This window comes from Phlebotomus papatasi, chromosome 2 (assembly GCF_024763615.1).
Source record: "Phlebotomus papatasi isolate M1 chromosome 2, Ppap_2.1, whole genome shotgun sequence".
NCBI classification, from domain to species: domain Eukaryota; kingdom Metazoa; phylum Arthropoda; class Insecta; order Diptera; family Psychodidae; genus Phlebotomus; species Phlebotomus papatasi.
Window position 1 is genome coordinate 66,531,479 of NC_077223.1, and position 18,895 is coordinate 66,550,373.

General features: G+C 34.0%; 2 protein-coding genes across 3 annotated transcripts; both read right to left on the bottom strand.

Annotated features, from left to right (window-relative positions):
* Positions 1-1,183: 1,183 nt before the first annotated feature.
* Positions 1,184-2,018, bottom strand: LOC129803916 (general odorant-binding protein 66-like). The gene is made up of 3 exons (XM_055850794.1): positions 1,769-2,018; positions 1,434-1,709; positions 1,184-1,372 (listed from the first exon to the last, which is right to left on the bottom strand). The coding sequence occupies exons 1-3, from the start codon at positions 1,985-1,987 to the stop codon at positions 1,289-1,291; spliced, it is 579 nt and encodes a 192-aa protein (XP_055706769.1). The 5' UTR covers positions 1,988-2,018; the 3' UTR covers positions 1,184-1,288.
* A 6,387-nt stretch (positions 2,019-8,405) lies between these two features.
* LOC129803917 (uncharacterized) lies at positions 8,406-17,541 on the bottom strand. Of its 2 annotated transcripts, none has more exons than XM_055850795.1 (4): positions 17,252-17,541; positions 16,881-17,185; positions 9,272-9,783; positions 8,406-9,209 (listed from the first exon to the last, which is right to left on the bottom strand). In XM_055850795.1, exons 3-4 carry the CDS (start codon positions 9,775-9,777, stop codon positions 8,801-8,803), a joined length of 915 nt encoding a protein of 304 aa, XP_055706770.1. In that variant the 5' UTR covers positions 9,778-9,783; positions 16,881-17,185; positions 17,252-17,541; the 3' UTR covers positions 8,406-8,800. The 2 variants fall into 2 exon arrangements, with proteins under 2 accessions (XP_055706770.1, XP_055706771.1); XM_055850796.1 differs by having other exon boundaries at positions 16,881-17,158; positions 17,252-17,470.
* Positions 17,542-18,895: the final 1,354 nt, after the last annotated feature.

Genomic DNA, 18,895 nt, shown 5'->3' on the forward strand with positions numbered 1-18,895 from the left:
AACAGTAGGAACAGTATAACCATCCAACGTACAAGTATTACGCAGTAAGATCTCAAGAAATGGTTTTCTACGTATTATACACACATTTTGCCATTATTCACTATGTCCGACTTTCCAACTGCTTTTGTCTAACTTTTTATTTTTTTTAAACATTGTTAACCAAACCAATAATGTCACAATGGTGGCAATAAATAGGAAGACCGGGGCAAATAGTCACAAAATACATGATTGTTTCATTTTTCATCTGGCTTCCATATTATCTGAGATATTTGTAATACAACCGTTTCTAAAGAAAATTTGATTAAAATTTATTTGATTTATTGTCATTTCTTTTTTCCCACCCCGTGCGCCCATCGCCGTCTTAGCGTCTACTCCAACACTCAGAATGAAAGCGATGGAAAATCCCTTCATCATCAAATTTTGAACTGCTCATCCCTATATCGGGATCGCGGGTCCATGACAACCAGTTTAGCAAACCACGCCTGTCCATTGTCCATCCTACGCCACTTCAGGAAAATGTTCGTGGTTGATCCTAAGACGCTCCAAGGCAAGATCCTGAATTTGATTCAGCCACCTTATCCTAGGTCTGCCCCGAGGTCGACGTCTCCGCACAAGGGCTTTCATAGATTTTCTGAGAAATCTCTTCTTTGAGATTTATTGTTCTTAAACTTTTCCGAAGAGTATTGTCTTCTATCTCGAAGGAATATCTCGATGGAAGATTATTTTCGAGTTATAGAATTACCTGACCTACGATCCTCTTTTGCATACAAAGTTTCCAAAACTACATGCTTCGCAATATTAGAAACGAGTATTAAGCCAGAAGGTTAACTTCTGATTTTCAGTTTCTATAACGTGACAACTCATGGTTCAATTTATACGCAATTTTCCGTGGAAAATTGTATGTAATTATATTAAAATGACGCTTCCGTCCAAATATATTCATTGATCTCTTTTTCCTCATAACTCACGTCCATTGAGTGATTTCAGTGATGACTGGTTTTGTTTATGATTCAGAGTGAAATGTTCTATTTAGACTTGAATGAAACTGAAAGGTCATGTTCAGTCAACATTACTTAAATTCAGAATGTTTGGGAAAATCCATTATGGTAAATCTTCGCGCAACTTCGGTGAGTTTCGTGACAACATTCAAAACTTCAACGATTTTTCCGAAATTTCCAGTAAATTTAAGATTCACCATTTTATTTACACTACTCATAAATGTACACTACTTTAAGCTGCAAAGTATCCCAATTTGAGGTTTGTTGTCTTGAAGAGGGGATTTACGATCTTAGAATCCCAAAGGACAGGTGTTAGCATACGTCTTAAGTTCATTACATTCTGGAGTTGATTTGAAGTACTTTGCTGGACAACTCTGAAACCATAAATTAGGGAATATCAGGATCCTGGTATTTCAAGATCAGGAATAATGTTACCTGGAAGAGGGTTTTTACTGCGCAGAAGAGCATAAATCCGGGACCACCGCTGCAAATGGGATCAGCAGGATCGAGTGGTGGAAGTTTAGATGCTTTCTCTAGCTCTGGAGCCATAGCCTTAACCATTCCAGCACACTCTGGTATTGAAGACTCAATGATGGGGACCCATTCTGGTTTTCCATCTGCTGCCATTTTAAATCCTGCCACAAGCAAGTCGACATTCACATCAACACCATTGACCATTCCAGTTGCATTGGACAGGCATTCAGCGACGCACTGAAAGAGAAAATTTCTGAATGTGGTGTGGACAGAACTCACCATCAGGAATCACTCACCGCTCCACGAGGAGGTCCCCCAGTCAAAATTGATTGGATCACTCTCATCGACTGGGCCCCGTATTGATTTATGCAGGATTCAACAAGAGCACCTTCGAGAGGCATTGGAAATTCACAACACTGCTTGACATCAGCTGGGGGAGGTTTAGCACAGGGATTGGCCAGGACTAAATCCAGGGCAATTAAAGCAAAAACACTACTGAAGAGAATCACCTTCATTTTGAGACACGACGAATGCGAAATTCCACAGAAGACTGGGGTCACCTCTATGTGGTCAGTCTTTATAGCCAAATTTTGGACTCGGAGATCGTGATAAGCATTTTTTCAGGGTATCAATTAAAATTTTGTGCTCTATGGGAAGTTGTAATTTTTGGCAGAAAAATTGATTATTTAATGAATGTTTTGGAAATTTAGAAAATTATAGGGCACGAATAATATTTCTGTTTTCTTCGAATTAATTGTGTGATCATGAAAACTTTACGAATTTAGAATAGAAGAACCTTTTCAACTTGATATACTTACAATAACAGAGCTCTTGACTGAGAGTTTATTTTACTACTTGGGATATTTCATCTGAAACTTAAATTATATTTCCAGATCGGAAAATTAGAACTATTATTGTCAAGATAACTTTTTGGTAAATAGAAAATCTCTGAATATTTCTGAATTTTTCCACCAAATACTTCGATGTCCAATACAAAGTTCATGCAATTGTAATCTAGGGTGGAATGATAACTTTTCGATAATTCTGTATTTACAAAATTTAGTGAATGATACAGTTTTAAACATTATTGAACCATTTATTGTATTATTATTAAAAGACTGTAACTGTTGATAAATATTTATATTAGTTACAAAGGTATGCAGCTATCGTTTAAAATTTTCAGAATCGACAGGCGATAGTATCGAAAATGACTTGCAATATCACCCCTAAATTCAGTCACCCATTTATAAAAATACCTAAAACCCTTGTTAAAACATCTTAAAGCTTTAATAATTCCTATTTGGCTGAGAAACCGATGTTAAAACATTTCTACTTCAACAATCGGATCGAAATAAGATAATAATAGCATTGTTTACCTTAATGGCGAGGTTCATATTTGTTTCATTTTAATATGCAAACATCTTTGAATTGGCAGAAAATTGTACATATTCTGTTTTCTTTTTTTGCTTTTCAATTTTCTAATTTAGAAAAAAACAATTTTATTTTTTAACCTAAATACAATTGAGAAGAATTTCTCGAAGAGGCGCTTTTCTTAGAAATTTAATATATTATATTAAAATATAGTTATTTTGCAAATATTTTACTGCTCAAACTTAAAGAGAGGGCAGTTATATAATTCTTTTTTTTTTCAACTTATGCCACAGCTAGAGCCCAAACGGTAAGAGATATACTTCCGATCTTCGACGACCCCCCCCCCCACCACATAAGTCAACATTATCTAAGACAGTATAAAAAAAAGAAAAAACAAAATCTTACATAAAAAAGGAATATTAAATTATATTAGGTGAGATTCTTAACAAAATCTCACCTACTATAATCCTAACAAAATTTCATGTCGTCCGATCGACCTCAAATTTGGCCAAAATGTGTTTCGCCACTTCCTGATTCCGAATATATATGTGGCTAAGTTACGTTCCCGGCCGGCCGGCCGGCCGGCCGGCCGGCCGGCCGGCCGCTCTTTGGAGCTTAATAGCTCCTAAACTAAAAAAGATATCGACTTGCGGTTTTCGGCAAAGGTTATATATCGGATGAAAATTGCAACTTGGTGCATAGACCCCCCACCCCCCACCCCTCCTTCCGCCATTTTGAAGACCCCCCTTTTTTTGTTTTCTCAATAGCTCCGCCCCTATGGCATTCAGCGGACTCAAATTTTAGTATGTTATAGCTGGGCCTTAGAGCTTTCCATCAATACCAAACTTAAGGTCCCCCGACCCCCCTGACCCGAGCTATAAGGGTCCAAAAAAAATTTCTTAAAATGGCCATAACTCCGGTTCTAATTGTCAGAATTTAAAAAGTGAGGGCTTTTTGGAAAGCTCTCGTGAAATACCACTTCCCCTTCTAACATCGCAAGTTCATAAAACCACCGCTAGGGGCGCTATTATTAAAAAGAAAATTTTTAAATCTTATAAGTTAAATAACTCAAAAATTCCATTGTGCATCGGGCTGAAAATTTAGTATGTTGTAGCCGTTGATTATACCTATCAAACAAAAAAAAACCTTAAGTCGATCCATAACCCCTGACCCGAGCTATAAGGGGTCAAAGTTCGAACATTGACCGGCCTCTATCTCCGGTTCTAATTAACATAGCGACCTAAATTTTACCTTTTTGGTTTCGTCTCGATGAGCACTTTCAGATGGAAGTTCAAAAAGTCACCACAGGTGGCGCTGTGATAGCGTCAAAATTCATCGAAATTCAAAGTCACTTTTCTCAAAAACGGCATTGTGCAAGTTAATGAAATTTTAGTATGTTGTAGTCCAGTCTAGGACGTTTCCAAAATGGTGCGTATGCGCGCTGTGGTTAAAACAGAACCGGAGATATGAGGGGTCAAAGTTCACAAAATTCAAAAAATCATATCTCCGGTTCTATGTGACCGATTTTGATGAGTGAGGGCTTAAACGAAAGATCTCACCAAATGCTACAACTTTCTAGAATATTTGAACTTCGTGGGACCAACACCAGGGGCGCCACAGTCGAAAAACCAATTTCAATATCACATAACCTCAATTATCTCGACTGTCGCTAAGCCGATTTTGATGATTACTTCGAACCAATTGTAGAACACATTTGTCTCTACATTTTGTCCATACATCATTTTCTGCTCAGACTACGCTATCACTCCGATTTTGCCGTTTATGTGTAAAAAAAATGATTTTTCCCATAAAAACGCTTTGAAATCACTCAGATGCCAATTTGACTGCCTCTACTCCACCAAGACACTTAAAATAGGGTTTTAAATGGAAAGTCCCACAAAATACAACAATTCTTTGAAATAGTTGAAGCTCAACAAATGACTACTTGGGGCACTCTGGATGAAAAAACGAGTTAAGAAACAAAAAACCTCGCTTATCTTGGCTTCTGAGTAATCGATGAGATCATGTTCTATGGGAAAATTATAGAGAACATTCTGGTCTACATTTCATCCATATATCACTTTTCTATCAGTTCATCCAAATCCTTGATATTTTGGTTTAAATACAAAATTTGTATAATTTCACGAATTTGATGCAAGATAACTGAATGGCGTCTCCCAACTTCAGCTCCAAATCGAATTTGCATGCACTCCGAGTTAGCTCACGTTAAGAATCTCACCTACATAAGCCGGTTAGGATTATCTGTCCCTTTACTCTGAATACCAGTTGCCTCCAAAAAGTTACCTAAACTAAATTCGAAATCGTTATAATTATAACTTCCTTTAGTTAAATATCGTCAAAATGGGTTTATTTTTCTGACGAATTTTGGGTATTTTTATACAGTTCTGTCTCTTTATATGCACACTCTCTATATGCACAGCTTTTGTGTCGGTTGCATTCAAAATCAATTTGTTTACATTTTGACAAAGTAATAAAGAAAATTATTTTCTTGGTAACTAATTTTTCTTGTTTTTAATTATCTTAATTTTATTTTTTCTGTCTCATATTATAGTTAAAATAACACGGGGAATTCTAGAACAATAAAAAAATAATAATGTTTTAAAAGAAAGAAAAAAACCGTTGGGAATTTCAAAAAAAGTTGTGCATATTCAGAGAGAGAACTGTCAAAAAAAGTACCCAAACTGTGCATATAGCGAGACAGCACTGTATACTTAAAGCTTTACGATTCTATCATGAAACTATTTCTTTTATTATGCTAAATAGTTATTTCAGAAAGAATATCTAAATTCGGTGTAACCCGCAAAACTTTAAAATAAAATCCATCTTTCTGAATTTTAAATTCTAAATCTAAATTAATTATTTCAATAGAAATTTTATTATTACTTTGAACATTTTGAAAGCATAAGGTCACTCATAAAAGTATTTTTAAGATCTAATTTTCTAACTTTGCAAATGAATTAAAATAGTGCAAAGTTAGAATTCGATTTCGATGTCCTTTAGAACAAAAAGTATATTATAAAAAAGTTGTAACTCTCTAAAAATTTATTTCAAATCACACCATTAATTAGTAAAATTGGTAAAATTAGATTTTACTGGACATAACCTTAAAAAAGTTTAAATTCAAATGATTTACTTTAGTAAAAAATATGACAAGGTGTTGCCAGCTTTGCGGAAAGTTCAAACTCACGACATAGAGCTCTCCTTCTATGTTAGAATATTCTTGATATTAGTAACGTGCTTACGCATAAATGGCTACGGCTTAATTTCCGATTAACCAGGCAATCAACAAACGAAATAGTTGGTAACCGCAGTAATCAATTGTGACTGATTACGTTCAATAATTTGACTACAGGTTTAGATTTATCCAATGATATTCGCATATAACGTTTCGGAGATGAAGGGGAAAATCGTTCCCAAAACATGGTATGCGAATATAATGCCCTTGTCAGACTTACGACTTAAGGGGGTTTCCCGAATTACAAGGTCAAAAGAAAATGATACTTTTTATTGCTGAAATAGATAGATAAACTATCTATAAGAATACATCACCAAAATTTCAGAACTCTATTCCAAGTATTTTCGAAGATAGAGAGCCGAAAGCAAAGGAGCGCGTAGAAGTTTTGCAAGCGCCTGGATGAACGTTTGAAGCTCGTTTTCTCCACTTCTCATTTTTAAGATTTTGTCGAATTAGCGGGAAAGATGGAAAGCTAGCAAAAAATGTTATGGACCGATTGAAACGCATAAGGGTTTATTTTCTTCAGAATTAAATGCTCTTCTAATTAAACCTAAATGATTTCAGAAAATCTTTTTTTCTATTTTTTACAGCATGTTAAAGTCAAAATTTTATGCGAATTAAAAGCGAAAAAGGTCCAATTTTATGATTTTCTTCAGTTTTTCTTGGTTTAGCTATGAAACAAACTTATGAATTTTGAAAATTAATTTGTTTTTTTTTCAGACAAAAATTATAAGCTGCAGATTTCCCGCCAGTTAGGGTGTACTATGACGAAGTGCTCCAGTAAATTACTCATTATTCCGCCATTTTGTAATATTTTTTTCGAAAAAATTTATTTAAGCCAAGCACTTTTAATGTGTATAAATATTTACCCAAAATTTCATAAAGCTTTGTCGTTTCCTTCTCCTCCAAAAAAAAATCGCAAAAAACAGCTAAGTCTTGGGTTTCTAATTCAGGAAACCCCCTTAAGCCGATGACGACTTAATGGAAAATGATGGAAATGTAGTTTAACCATTATTTTGAATACAATTACGCTAAGACATCTCTCGGCTAGTTCTCAGGTTTGTCAAAGCCCTAACCGAATAAATCTAAACCTATCCAATCTAAACCAACCTAAATAAATTGTCTTATACAGGGGCATGACATTTCCTATGTTTCCCATATGTTTCTAGCGAGCCGCAAATACTTTTGAGTTTATTAGCTGTTATCTGTCATTGTAGAATGCATTAGCAAAAAAACACTAATACAAAATAAAAGCCTATTTAATAACGAAAAAGCAACCGAAAACTCCAAACTGGCAACCTACGTAGTTTTAAAGATATCTCGTGAAATGTGTACGAAAACAGGGAAAAAATTACACTAAAACCGGTCGCATTTTTCAGAGTTAATGTCACCTCCTGGGTCTTATAAATCAAATACAGGTACTTAAATATTTTTTTAAAGATTGGAAGCGATATTAAAGAGTTAAAAATTTCAAAACTTTTCAAACAAATCCAAATTCTACCAAATCAATAGAAAAATAATCCCTCGAAAGTGGTTGAACTTTGACCCTCAACAATTCAAAATGGCGAATTTTCCCGTTATAGGTACATTATGGTATGGACAAAATGTTCACCTGGGGCACGTCTAAGACATAATCAAAAATTATTGGAAAAGCTTGGGTCATTTTTGAGATGAAACTGAAAAACGTGGTTTTGAAGGGATTATAAGGGGTGAGAGGATAAAAGACTGTTCGAGGCGTTCGAGGTAATGTCCACTTATGTGGGGTCATCGAAGACCGTAAGTTGATATCTCTTACCGTTTAAGCTTCAGAATGGTGACAAATTGAAAAAAGAATGGGATTTTTTTCCTGTGGTGATTCACTGTTGATTTCAATCAATCTTGAATTTATTTCAAAAATTTATCTAAAAACGTGTTGTATGTGATTGAATAAACAGCACAATGCGACTAAACCGTTCTGGTGTTCTGGTTTATTAGTCTCCTAATTTAAGAGAAATCCGATGCACATAGATATGAGATATTAAAAGCACTTGGAACTAAGAAATTATGCTCTGTTTAAAATTTGTTTGACCTTTTAATTTAAAATTTATTAGAATGATTAAAATATATTCCCAAGATTCCCAATAATGATTAAAAGTTAAACAACTCTGGAAAAATTAAAGTTTTGTTAAGTGGACAAATGGATCTTCTTAAAATTTTGTAAAACTTTTCTTGTTAATTTGACAAAACTTTATTTTAGAGTAAGACAAGGCGAAGGACAATGATGCGATCGTCCAATTATGAGGAGCATTAAGTAATAAAAAAAGAAGTTTTATAGAATTTAGGCAATTCTTATCAATTTATTCTAGTAATTATACTTCAATTACAAACTAAATTACAAACATAAAATCCAATACAATAATTTTTAAATAAAGAAAAAAATTCACAAAAATTGAAAATCTCTTAATTTAAAATACAAAGGAAACGGAATTCTCTTTAAAATCTGCTTCAGCTGAGACTCCAACAGTTCTTGAAACAGATTTTCAACTCAATTGAGTTAAAAAAGACGTTCATTTGGCTCAATTTGGTGTATTTTAATTCCTCGTGATATGTAGCTAATCCGAGGAAATCCACTGAAATTACAGCACAGTGACAATTGAGGTAAAATATGCCATTAAAATACTGATTAAGTTCTTATGGTTCGTAGAGATTTGAAGAGGGAGATTCAGCCCTTATTGTTCTGCATAGCTTTGATCGTGAGGTTCATGTTCAGCTTCGCGATGTCCCTATTGTACTTCGCTGTCTCAAATTGAAGCTTCAGGATGTCCATTCTGAGGGTATGCTCTCTCACTTGCATCTCATAGAATTCTCTCATGTTGAAGTCCGAACGGGATGATGAGTCAGTCTGGATGGCTCGATCGCGCGGGATGATGTTCTCCATGAGGTTGACGGTATTGATAGTCGCTGAAATGTTGCTGAGATCAGTGGCTGGCATGTCGCGATCCATTAGCTGATTATCGACACGCTTCGGGGATTCGGATGGATTGGAAGGATTACTGATACATTCGACATCTGATCCAGGTTCCTCCTTAATCTGAACTTCGCACATGTCCATATTCTGGGAAGTTTTGTTCCTGAACAAAAAAATCAAATTTGAAGATTAAGAATTTCAGCATAAAAATCCCTGAGAGCTTACATAATTGTTGTGCAGAGAGAATCATCCTCCTGATTGCTACTGTTGCTGTTGTCAAAGTCATCCCTCTCCAGCGATGATTCCATCTTTGAATAGTCTACATTGTCCATGGATTCAGCCTTGCAGACTTTTTTAGCTTCTTGCATAAATTCCCAAATTTCAAAAGAAAAGGCACTAGGACGCTTCCTATCTGCAACATCTTGTCCAAAGCGACTCAGTCGATGGCTGTAGTCTAAAATTTCAGATCTCGACAGAGCCTTCATCCTCCTGAATTGCTCCTTCAGCCGATTGCAGTTGCGATCAGGCCCAAAAGTCGACGCAAAGCGCTGATGAATTAGCCTCCATGCCCTATTCTTCAGCGCAATCAAAGCACTGTCCAACCTCTTATTCTCAATGATCTTCATATCTCTGCGACATAGGTCCAGGAGGAACTTCTTCTCCGAAAACGTCCAATTTTGCGTCCTCTCGCGCTTTTTGAAACGTGTCACCGTCTCATATTCATGCTTCATGGTATGCTAAAAATTAGTTCAGAGACAATATAAATTGATTATGAAATAACGAATAATTGAACCTATACTAATGCATTTTGGTATTTTTTCTACACTCTATACTCGCATTATGACTGCCTTTTGAATGTGATATTTTATAAATCACGGCTATTGTTATGTAGTTGAAAGTTTGTAGTTAGATTACAAAGGGCACGTATTAACTTTCACTTGAATACATATCAAGAATTTTTTTTTAATTAGGAAAATGTTGATTTTATTATTATTACTATAAAAATGTAATAAGGAATGTAATATTTAATTTTGAGTGTCTTTACTCACTATAATGGATCTTTTTTACTTTAGAATGTTAGGTTATGTTAGGTTATGTTAAGCATAACCTAACCTCTAAAAATATTTGATCCACCTAGGGCATTAATAAAATTATATTTTGATTTTTTTAGAGGGCCTAAATATTAAATAAAGGTTTTGTTTAATTAAAATTTGCCTAGTAACATAACCTATGTAACTTAACCTCACAATTTTATTATTACACTCAACTCTTCGTTATCCGGCACTTCGCTATCCGGGTGACAGCTGCCAAACACTGGCGGTTGATATATTCAAAATTATTTTCACTAAACATGAAGTTTGTCCAGAGTGAATTAAAGTAATTATTAACATTGTATCGAAGTTTTTAATACATAATTGTGATAAAAAATGAAACATAAGCACACCATGAAGAAAATTCTCTTGTTCTTTGTCAGACAGAAAATAAATTCACACAGCACAAAATAGAAAAACCGTTGATCATTCAAAAAACCTAAATGTCATTTTGTCCCCCAGTCAGCCGGATAACGAAGAGTCTACTGTAAATGCAACAAAAAGATCTTGCCTTATTAATTACAAAATTAAAAATCACTCGAGCATCTTGCAATAATTTTGATCAAAATATTAAGTGTTATTTACTAATCGAGGTTAATTTATTTTAAAACAATCGAATTCAAATAAAAATATCAAAAATATATAGTAAGGTGGGGTAACTGGATCGTTTTCTGAACAGTTCTACTTAAACGCTTGTTTTTGGACAGGTGAAATTCTTTTTTACTTCAGAATAATCCATTTACTTAATCCATAGAATTATTCACTGTTTCATTAAGAAACATAATATAAAAAAATATCAAAAATATTAAAGAAAATTTATAAAATAATGATAATACTGAAATAAGTCAGTATGCACTAACTGGGTCGCCTTTTCGCTAATTCACTTTTAATTAAATCTTTGGATTTAAAATACTTTTTTCACTAGGAAAAAACAATAAATGTTTTCAATCAACCAGCTGCCATTAGCGAAAATATCACTGCTGGAAAATTTTTAGTGAAGAACCCAACTGGCGTAAGATTGAAATGAGTCGATTACACTCACTTATTTAATGGATAAAAATATTATTTTTGCTTTTTCTTAAACTTGAATATTTATATTATGTTACTGTAGTGACTATATTACGGAAATAAAAATAAAAATCTTATTTTAAGTAGATTAGTCATAAACGATCCAGATAGCGAAGTGCCCGGATTAGCACACTTGACTATATTCCTTTTTTATATGAATAAAAATTATTAATAGTTTAATAAGAAGATAATTTTTGAAGCCTGTATTTTAAATAAACGCGATTTAAAAAGGAAAGTGCCGTTTAGTAAATAATCCACGCCTCTTTTTTTATTTGTTTTCTATTTAGGAAATAAACTGTATAAAATGTTTGAAAATGCTAGCTAACCAGAAAATTATGCTTTATAGATGATTCAATGAGCAATAAGTATCTCTTATAGCACATTACTGTTTTCCAGTGCTTCTGAATTATCGACTTCTCTTTGTGTTGGTTCCTGTCTTGACTGTTTTCTCCAGTCCTCGTCGTGTTCTAAAATCACTAAATAGTCGTGACATGAACCAGTATAAAGAAAAGTCGATTATGTAGACAATCGTAGAGCGCTAGAAACATCTTCAATTTTTATTAAAGTAGAGATTTTTAGGTAAGTTCTCTCTTATATTCGTTGGAATCAGTACAGTATAAACCTTAACCAGAGAGAGTTCTCAAATCGAGAAGATTATTACTAAACGCAAGGAATTGGTAGCAATGATTTGCTTGGTCAATATTTTAGCATTCAGAAAACAATTTACTTAACTATAACTCCCGAAAAACCACAGCCTTAAAAAATATATCATTGTCAAGCTATGTCGTAACATAAAACCCTATTTTCAATATGAGAACAGATACATCGCAAATAAGAAATGATTACTCCCTAACTCTGAGCACTTTAAATCAAACTTTAAAAAATGCTACACACTTTTAAATGTTGAGATAAAAAAGCTTAAAGATTTAAGTTAAAGATTTAAAAATCAAAGTTAAAGATCGATTACGCTGCACATCATGAAAGCTCACCATAAAACTTTCAATAGTGAAAGCTTACAAAGGTTCACTACATAAGGTTCAAGTGAAATTCAAGTGAAATTGCATTCAGGTTTACTCTTTAAAGAAATTCTGCATTTTAAAATTAAAGATGAATGTCGGCAATTGAAATCTAATAAATACAAATTTAAGTTTTAAAGATTTAAAGTTAAAAAAGTATTTTAGAATTGAGAGGAAAGATATTTGATTTAAAAATATTGAGAATGTTGTGTTGAGATTAAAGAGTATGGCTTTTCTTCTGGCAATCTTAAAGTTCGAGATTTTAAAATAATACTGTCTAGTCTACTCCTTCCTGATTACGCTGTTACACAGAATGTCTACTCTAAACACTGATTTCTAAGAATCGGTAGGTGCGGGTGGGGCAGTTCATGCAGCTGAAGCTTATATTAAGAGTCATTTCCTTACCGAAATAAATTTGTGATCTATATTCAAGACAATTAATTCTACACAATTTCTTTTGAGGTATTTAAAAATGTATAAATCTTTTATCACATACAGTACACTCTCTCTAAAATTCGGGCATTTGAGACTGGAATGCTATCCGAATTATGGAGAAATTCTGCCACAAAACTCTTTAAAATCCAACAATTTTATGTTCTTCTATATTCTACGTCACCTACATACTCCTATTAAATTTATACACAATTATTGTAAATTCTAAAAAAAAAAAGCCCTCAAATTAAGAAAAACCACAGGGAATTTCCATTTTCTTCATTTGAAAATCATAAATGAAAAATGTCAACAAATTATTTTGAAATGAAACTTCCGGTTATACACTCACACAAATTTGGGAATTTGAGACCGAATTGTCATACGAATTATGAAGAAATTCGAGCAAGAAATTATTTAAAATCAAACTACAGTAGACTCTCACTAATTCGGTTCTTTTAACATCGGACGGTGGCATTTAAATTTAAAAAAGAAAGTTATTCGATATTTTTTAAGTTTTATTATTATATATCGAATGAAGCAAATCTGCTCAAACATGCTATGGTTTTTCTTAATTGTTTTATAATTAAAATTTTCATTAAGGTTTTTTAATGGAATTTATAATAAATATTAATACGTAAATTTAATAAAGGAAGGCCTGCAGGCTTCGCATACACTCTGGCTTCAAACACTTCATATTTTTATTATTCCTTCAGTGATAGCCTTTCCCTTAAGTATGTAAATGATAAAAAAAATCGTGGAATTTCAGGTAGTTTCACGCCAGAATTTCTTTCTAATTCGATTCTAAATGTTACATTAAAATACACATAAATATTGAAAATTTGCTCATAAAGCCCTTAATAATGAAGAATCACAACAGAATTAAGAAAAACACAAATTCGTGAAAAATGCCAAGAAACACTTTTAATTCAATACTTAATGCAGGATTAGGGGAGACCGGGGTACTTTTAGCCAGCAAATGAAGCATTTTTTTCGCGCATGATTTGTGAAAAAATGATAAAGTTTGTCTAATGTTTTAATGTTTCACAAGTAGCATTAGGTTATTGGCTGTATGAAACAGTGTAGTTCAAAGCTTTAAAATCCTTGACCTTTTCTAGGGAGGATAATGAAAAAGTATGGCACGTTGGCTACACGTACCCCGGCCTAGGTAGATATAGCAGGGCAGAGCATTCCCATACATTTTCCGTACAAAAATGTGGTATATTTTTTCTAAAGTGGTTTTTTAGTTTTGGTATAAAACCAAATGCAATCATTTTAAAACTTTTACCAAATGAAAGAGTATCTAATGTTATGTTATTAGCACAAAATTTATAATGATTGCACGAGGATAATAGTTCCTAAAACCACTATGAAAAAGACGTGAAAATTCGTAATTATCCTAGAGATATAGCCACTTTTGGGGTACTAATTGCCATCAGTTTTCCAGACGAAATTTCAAACTGAAGATACCAAAAATGATACACTGAAGCCCACTGATGTTAAATATGTCACTAAACCTTAAAGGAAAAGGCTTTAACCGACTTTTTATGACATTCTTGTAATTGTGGCAAAATTGATGCAAATTTCCTGAAAAAATCTATTTCACAAGTTGCTCATCCAAATGGCAATATTGCTTGGAATATCAATAGTACTTTTTCATCTAACAATTATCCATGTATTAGTGAAAAATCGTCAATAGTTTTATCCCGCCACGGAAGAGTGGCTACATCCTCCCCGAGGGCTGTTTCAGTGTTTATCATCTTATATAAAAAAGTAGATAATTATTGTCCAAGTGAAAAACATCTCTAAATTAACTTTATTAAACCAGAAACAAAGTAAAACTATGACATCTTGACTAGAAACTCAGAAAACCAAATGCTGGACCAAAAACTGTAACATCAAAACTACAATTTTATACCCATTTTATAAAAATGCTTCTAAATTCTAGGATAACAGGATCAGACTTATAAATATTTCTGGGAATATGGGGATGTGTTACTTTCATTAAAAAATACTTTGCTCAATGTACACTACACTTTAAGGGAAACGAGAAAAATCTACTGTCAAATTCTACTCCTAGCTAATTGTACCCCAGTCTCCCCTACAGATCTAGAGAAATTGCATAATTTTGAATATTTTATTTTTAGGCGATTAATATCTGAACTGCTCTCGAGAATACAGTTTTAGTTACTTTAGTCCTTCAATTACTTAGAAAAAGATAGCTTGACAAAGTTTTTGCTCAAAATGGCGCACAGAAAATTTGACATTTCGGCGAATTTGTTAAAATTGCTTTTATTTTCTTTCCTGATAAGAATTCTGGTTGCCAATTTGTCTTCTTGAATAGTTTATCTAAATCACTGGAGTTTGTAAAACATTAATGTAAAAAATTTAAATTCAGAGACTGTAAACCCTTTAAGGACGAGAGGATCGAAAAATGGGGGTCAGAGCTAATTTCTTTCTCTTACTTCTTAGAGCTAAATATAACTTTAGAAATCCGTAATAATACCAAACTTGTTTTAGGACACCGGTGTCCCAATCGTCCTTTAAGGATTAATTCGCGTGTTTGACAGCGGATTGCCGACTCCCCTAATATTAGATTTTTTACTGCTCGAACTCTACGGAGAGAGCAGTAATCTCTCGATTCCCCCCCCCCGCGGAGACCACTTTTCCCAACAAGTCTTTACATTTCAGACGATTTCTGAGAAATGTCGTCACGCTGTTTGTCCGTTTGTCCATTCGGCTGTCATCAGCTCTAGAGGCCAAACGGTTAGAGATAGAGACTTGGAACCTTCGGGAGACCCCCCATAAGTCGACCCAAGGATCGTTAGCATGCCCCTCATTTTCCCCCCAACCCTACCCTTCCTCTCCAAAACTATGTTTTTTAGGGATTTCTCGAAAACGCGTCGTGCGATTTTCTTCATTTTTGGATATGTTTTAGAGATTACCCAGGCGGACATCTCGTCCATATACGAAAATTCCGTTGAATCATTCCTAGTTACGGTTTTTCAAGGTCAAAGTAAAAGAGACACTAGAGTGCGCATTTATCAAGCAAATGGGGTCGTGTTTGGGGTCATTGGAAAGGTCTTGGAATTTTCGACAAAAGTGAACCGGTTCCAAACGGTTTTGAATCGGTAATGAACCGGTTCATAACCGATAAAAAAAATTTATCTGAAAATCAATCCTATTACTTTTTAAAATATTTTGTGGGATCTTTTGAGAGATTTATGTACCGGTTCAAATCGGTTGAGAACCGATAAACGGTAAGTGTGCGCTTTGCCACACCTTTTTCAAAAAAAATCATATACTTATTCTTTTGTAACGAACTAATTCCAAAATATGAACATTCTGTTCAAGTATTTCTAATACATTGACTGAATGGGTTATTGTCAATTGCTGCACGAATTAAAAGGTCATTCGAACTAAGGACAAACCCGAATTAGCGAAAGTCCACTGTACTTAACTGTTTGACTCTAAATTCTATATTTTCGAAATTCAAGCATGTCTGAAACTGCCCTACACTCCCATAGCCATAAAAAGTTTTTGAATAAAAAACGCTAAAGCTGTGATTTTTAACGTATACATTTATGTATAATTAGCAAAAGAAATCAGCTAAATTCTTGAATTGATGTAAAAGTGCATTAAGATTGCACCATATCAAAGATTTACAAAGCTATTGTTAGTCAGAGTAATACAGAATTAAAGCAATATCGTTTTTTATTTGATATTTTAGTCATTATATCTAAAAAAAATTAAATGAAGCTTATTATCTGTTTAAGAAGCCATATCGTAACGCGGTCTGTTCTATTTATATCAAGAATTAATAAATTGTTAATTTATTAATTTTCAATTACATCATCTGTAAAATGTATAGCACGAAAAACTTCAATATTAATCCAATATTCACTGCTAGCCAAAAATAAGTCTTAATCAATAATTTAATTGAAGGCTGAATTTGTAATGGCAAGCAAAAGAATCACAATTGCAGCAAGCCATCGAGGGCATCTAAACTTTTCGATAGTAACTGAATAAATGTGTGTGATTTGTTTAATTTACCATCCATTCTATATGAAATTGTGTATGTGGCGTGTCTAAAATAATCTACCCAAATGCTCTAATCGCTGATCGAATAGAAGAGCTCTGCTGGCTCTCCCATTGCTGAACAAACAATTTGAGGCAATATTAAGTAGAAGAATTGGGTATACTAAAAGAGAGTGCCCCAAATTTTAGTACCTCTATTTGTTTTTTTTTCTATTCTGGGGGTCCTTTTGATCCTCCTCTGGAAAGGTCCTTAGCCGCAAGAAGTCAGGAGTGTGTGGCGCGTTGGTGCGACAGGGATGGCCAATATATAGCAGCTGGCTGGAAGCACTTCACCCTTGGTGTTGTCTCGTCAACTAAATTCTCACGACTACCACAGCTCTTAGTCTGTGACTAAATGCGAAGCGCAAGTCGGGGTTCTTTCTCCTGTATTTGTGGCTCCTTCACACACTTCTTCCACTATCTCACCCGGCCTCAATGGGAAAGGCACACGGTCGATACTTGGAATTATTATTAAACACATAAAACATAGCAGTAATACTCCATGCTTATTTTAAAATACTTACCCAAAAAAAGAGAGTGAGCGAAAGAGACGGTTGTTGGGTGTTTGGAAATAGAGACTCTGCCTTAGCATTATGTTTATGGCCTGGTATACTATGATATAATTTCAACAAAAATTTCAAACTATAGTTGCTCGCTTTTTTTTATACGAGTATTGGGAGCGTACAACTAACTTTGGATTAATATTTTCTCAACTACATACAAGAGATAGACGCAAGCTGAGTGGAGTAAAATTGTGAAAATAGCGAGGTAATAAGCCACACATTTACCATTTCAATTGTGTATTTGATATTGTACTGTAAAATATTCTTCTTAGTCATTCTTCTTTCTATTGCCCTCTCCTCACCCATTTCACATTAGTAAGAGCTCTAGAAAAAAAAAGAAATACAATGGTGAGGGAAAAATCGCGGAATGCTCGAATTTGTATTTACTCATCATCATTGTTTTTGGACTATGTACCGGTTTATTACTGATTCAAATTGAATAAGAAATCACCTCGAAAAACTGCTCTAAAATAGTATCGAAATCATAGAATTCAAATGTTTATCAGAATTTAATGCTGTTTATGAAAAGTTAAGAACGGAGGTTATAATAAAATTGGTAAACAGAAGATTAGATTAGTTTGGCAATCTTGCTCTTTTTTTGACTGACTTAGCCCCAAAATAAATGTGATACATAGTAAATCTAGAGCAGGGGTGTGCAAGAACCGTTGAAACCGAATAAACGTCAAAATAAGTTTGCTCTGGTAGCGTTTTGACCATTGACGTACATGTTTCATTTGACGTTTATTCGGTTTCAACGGTTCTTGCTTCTTGCACGCCTCTGATGCCTCTGATCTAGAGCCTACAACTTGAGAAGTAACATTCCCACCGTCCGATTCTGAAGGTTGGAATCAATGCTAAGACGGCGATGGACATGTCGTGTGGAACAAATAAAAAATTAATTGAAAATAAATTTAAATTCAATAAATTAATTATCGGTTCAATACCGATTTATAACAGTTCCAAAAGAGATAGTCCCGTAGTCCATGGTGGAAAGTTCGGTTCAAAATAAAAATCCGTGGTCGAAAATATCAGGCTTTATTTTGGACTTTATCTTATTTAGGGACAGGAAAGAAATCGTTCCTGGAAAAGCATAATTTCGACCTCCGAAAGCACCAAAGAGCACCGAAAGCCGAGGTAAGAAAATGATTTTTATTCTGGACTTAACCTTCTACCCAACGACTACTGGACTACCCCTTTGAATTAAACTTTATTTCGGTTTCTATACTTTCTTATAACAGTTTAATTAAGGGACCCCTACCGGTACGTTGCAAGTTGAAATTGGTTTAGAATTTAATAAAATAGTAAAACATTTCAAAACCATATAGTTTGAACTTGAATCCATTATAGGTGACTTATACGAATTTAAGTGTATGTCTTTAACTTTGAAATCATCTTTTACGATACTGGGGCTCATTATTGTATTATATTGTAATTTATTGCTGAAATGTGGCCAGATCATTAATTAAAGACGAGGTAAAGCTCCAAGTAGACTTAGGGCCCAAATAGATCCAAGCCTCGAAAATATTTAGCCTGAAAAATTTGGCAAAGAGCTTAGGATCATCAATTAGAGGTTCCTTACATAAATTTCCTTTACTTAGTCAGCCT